The sequence below is a fragment of the Trichoderma virens genome (genome assembly GCF_000170995.1).
Source record: "Trichoderma virens Gv29-8 chromosome Unknown TRIVIscaffold_3, whole genome shotgun sequence".
NCBI classification, from domain to species: Eukaryota; Fungi; Ascomycota; class Sordariomycetes; order Hypocreales; family Hypocreaceae; genus Trichoderma; species Trichoderma virens.
This window is the reverse complement of record NW_014013746.1, coordinates 1,678,114-1,679,864: the sequence shown is the minus strand read 5'-3', so window position 1 is coordinate 1,679,864 and position 1,751 is coordinate 1,678,114. Positions and strand designations below refer to the sequence as shown.

At 45.9% G+C, this 1,751-nt stretch overlaps 1 protein-coding gene across 1 annotated transcript; it reads right to left on the bottom strand.

Annotated features, from left to right (window-relative positions):
- Window positions 1-1,751, bottom strand: TRIVIDRAFT_31825 (uncharacterized protein; the record flags this gene model as incomplete). The annotated part of the gene is made up of 6 exons (XM_014104311.1): window positions 1-201; window positions 254-661; window positions 720-1,089; window positions 1,143-1,426; window positions 1,505-1,598; window positions 1,660-1,751. 6 exons carry the CDS (start codon window positions 1,749-1,751, stop codon window positions 1-3), a joined length of 1,449 nt encoding a protein of 482 aa, XP_013959786.1.

The window sequence follows — 1,751 nt, the reverse complement described above, 5'->3', positions numbered from 1 at the left end:
TCACAACACGTATCGGAAATTCGCCAACTCTCGATCTGTCTTATTCGATATCTCCGCTTCCAGCTCGTCAGACTCCGAAGCATCGGCCGGCAAGCCGAATTTCGTATTACGTCGCCTGTTCTCGAAGAAATAATAGAGGAACAAGGAGAAAACAAAGAAGATGGCTAATCCATAGCCAGCCAGCGTTGCTCTGATGCCTCTCTGTGCCACACCGGTTAGAGACAGGGCGCTGCGTCGAGCAAGAGTGACTTACAGAATAACTTGGAGCCTGATCAGTGGAAAAGAACTGCGGCCCAACAATATTTCCAGTGCAATATGCAACGAAAAGCATACCCGAAACAGTTGATCTCTTGCTATATCCTGCCACATTTGATGTGATTAGGCTAAGCTGCAGCGGGATATTAGCAACATAGGTGCTTGTGATCCAGGATCCTCCCAGGCGTGACCATTTTTGATCGGAAGGTATAGCATATACCATTACTATACCAACAAGCGAGATGAGAGTCATAAAAACCATAATGATGGTACGTGGAATTTTGGTATACGCCGTCAAGATAGAGGATAAGATCATGGCTCCGAGCTGAAAACCGCCAGCTGGCATTTGCATGAGAACTGCTGTGAGGGGACTGAACCCTAAAGAAGCGACGACTATGCTGCCAAACTATGCTCCTGTTAGTCCAGAACTGCTTCCCATATTTTCGGCTCCAAGAAATGCGTACCGCGGATATACCACCGTTAGCAACAGAAACTGTGAACATGGCCAAGAACAAGATCCAAGCCTGGGGATCTAAGAGCCCTGCTATCATCTGGGACATCTTAAACTCAGACTTCTCCAGTATTCCAGTCTTGTTTCCAATAGTACGGTGCAGACATAAGGCTCTTTCTTCGGGAGTGAGAAAATTTGCTTCTGATGGAGAATTGGGGAGCAAAAACACTAGCACGATTCCCCAAAAGGTTGTGACTGCGCCCAGAATAAGAAAAAGAAGTTTCCAAGTCGCAACCTTGCTTGTGGTTATCTCCCCAATTCCATGAGCAATAATGCCAGAGAGAATGTTAGCTACTGCATTTCCAGAGAACCAGATGAGCATTCTGTTCTATGTTTAGCTTGTATTTGAATCCATGAAGGTTCTTATATGACTTACCGCCCTGGCTGCTCTTCGCGCTTATAAAATAGGCCTATAATTAGAGAGAAACCGGGGCTCACTGCAGCCTCTGTCACTCCCAAGAAAAATCGCACAGCCATCAAGCCAGCGTAGTCCTTGGCCGCTCCATGACACATCAACACTATCCCCCACAATACTACAGTAATGGCGACATATTTGCCGAGCGGGGCTCGCACGGCAAGATATGAGCTGGGGAAGCTCCAAAAGAGGTACCCAAAGTAGAATATTGACGATGTCCAGCTATATTGTGAACCTTGAAGATTCTGAACTTGTTAGTAATAGTTTATAGAAACTAGTTGCTTCTCTCGTACGAATTAAGAAGGTTCTGAGCTTTGACCTACAAGATCTGTCAAAATACCAAGTTGGGTGGCGTAGGAGAGTGTGACTTTGTCCATATACTGCAGCATGTAGCAGACACCCATCAAAGGAAGAATACTACCGGCAAGTTAGTATCGCGGTAGAAGCTTCCTTAATTATGAAGACAGATTTCTCTCACTAGAGGTCTATTTTCCTCAATACTCTAGCTTCCTGCTCTGCGGTTGCTTCTACTCGTAGGACATCGGCAACATGGATAACGGTATCCTCCAT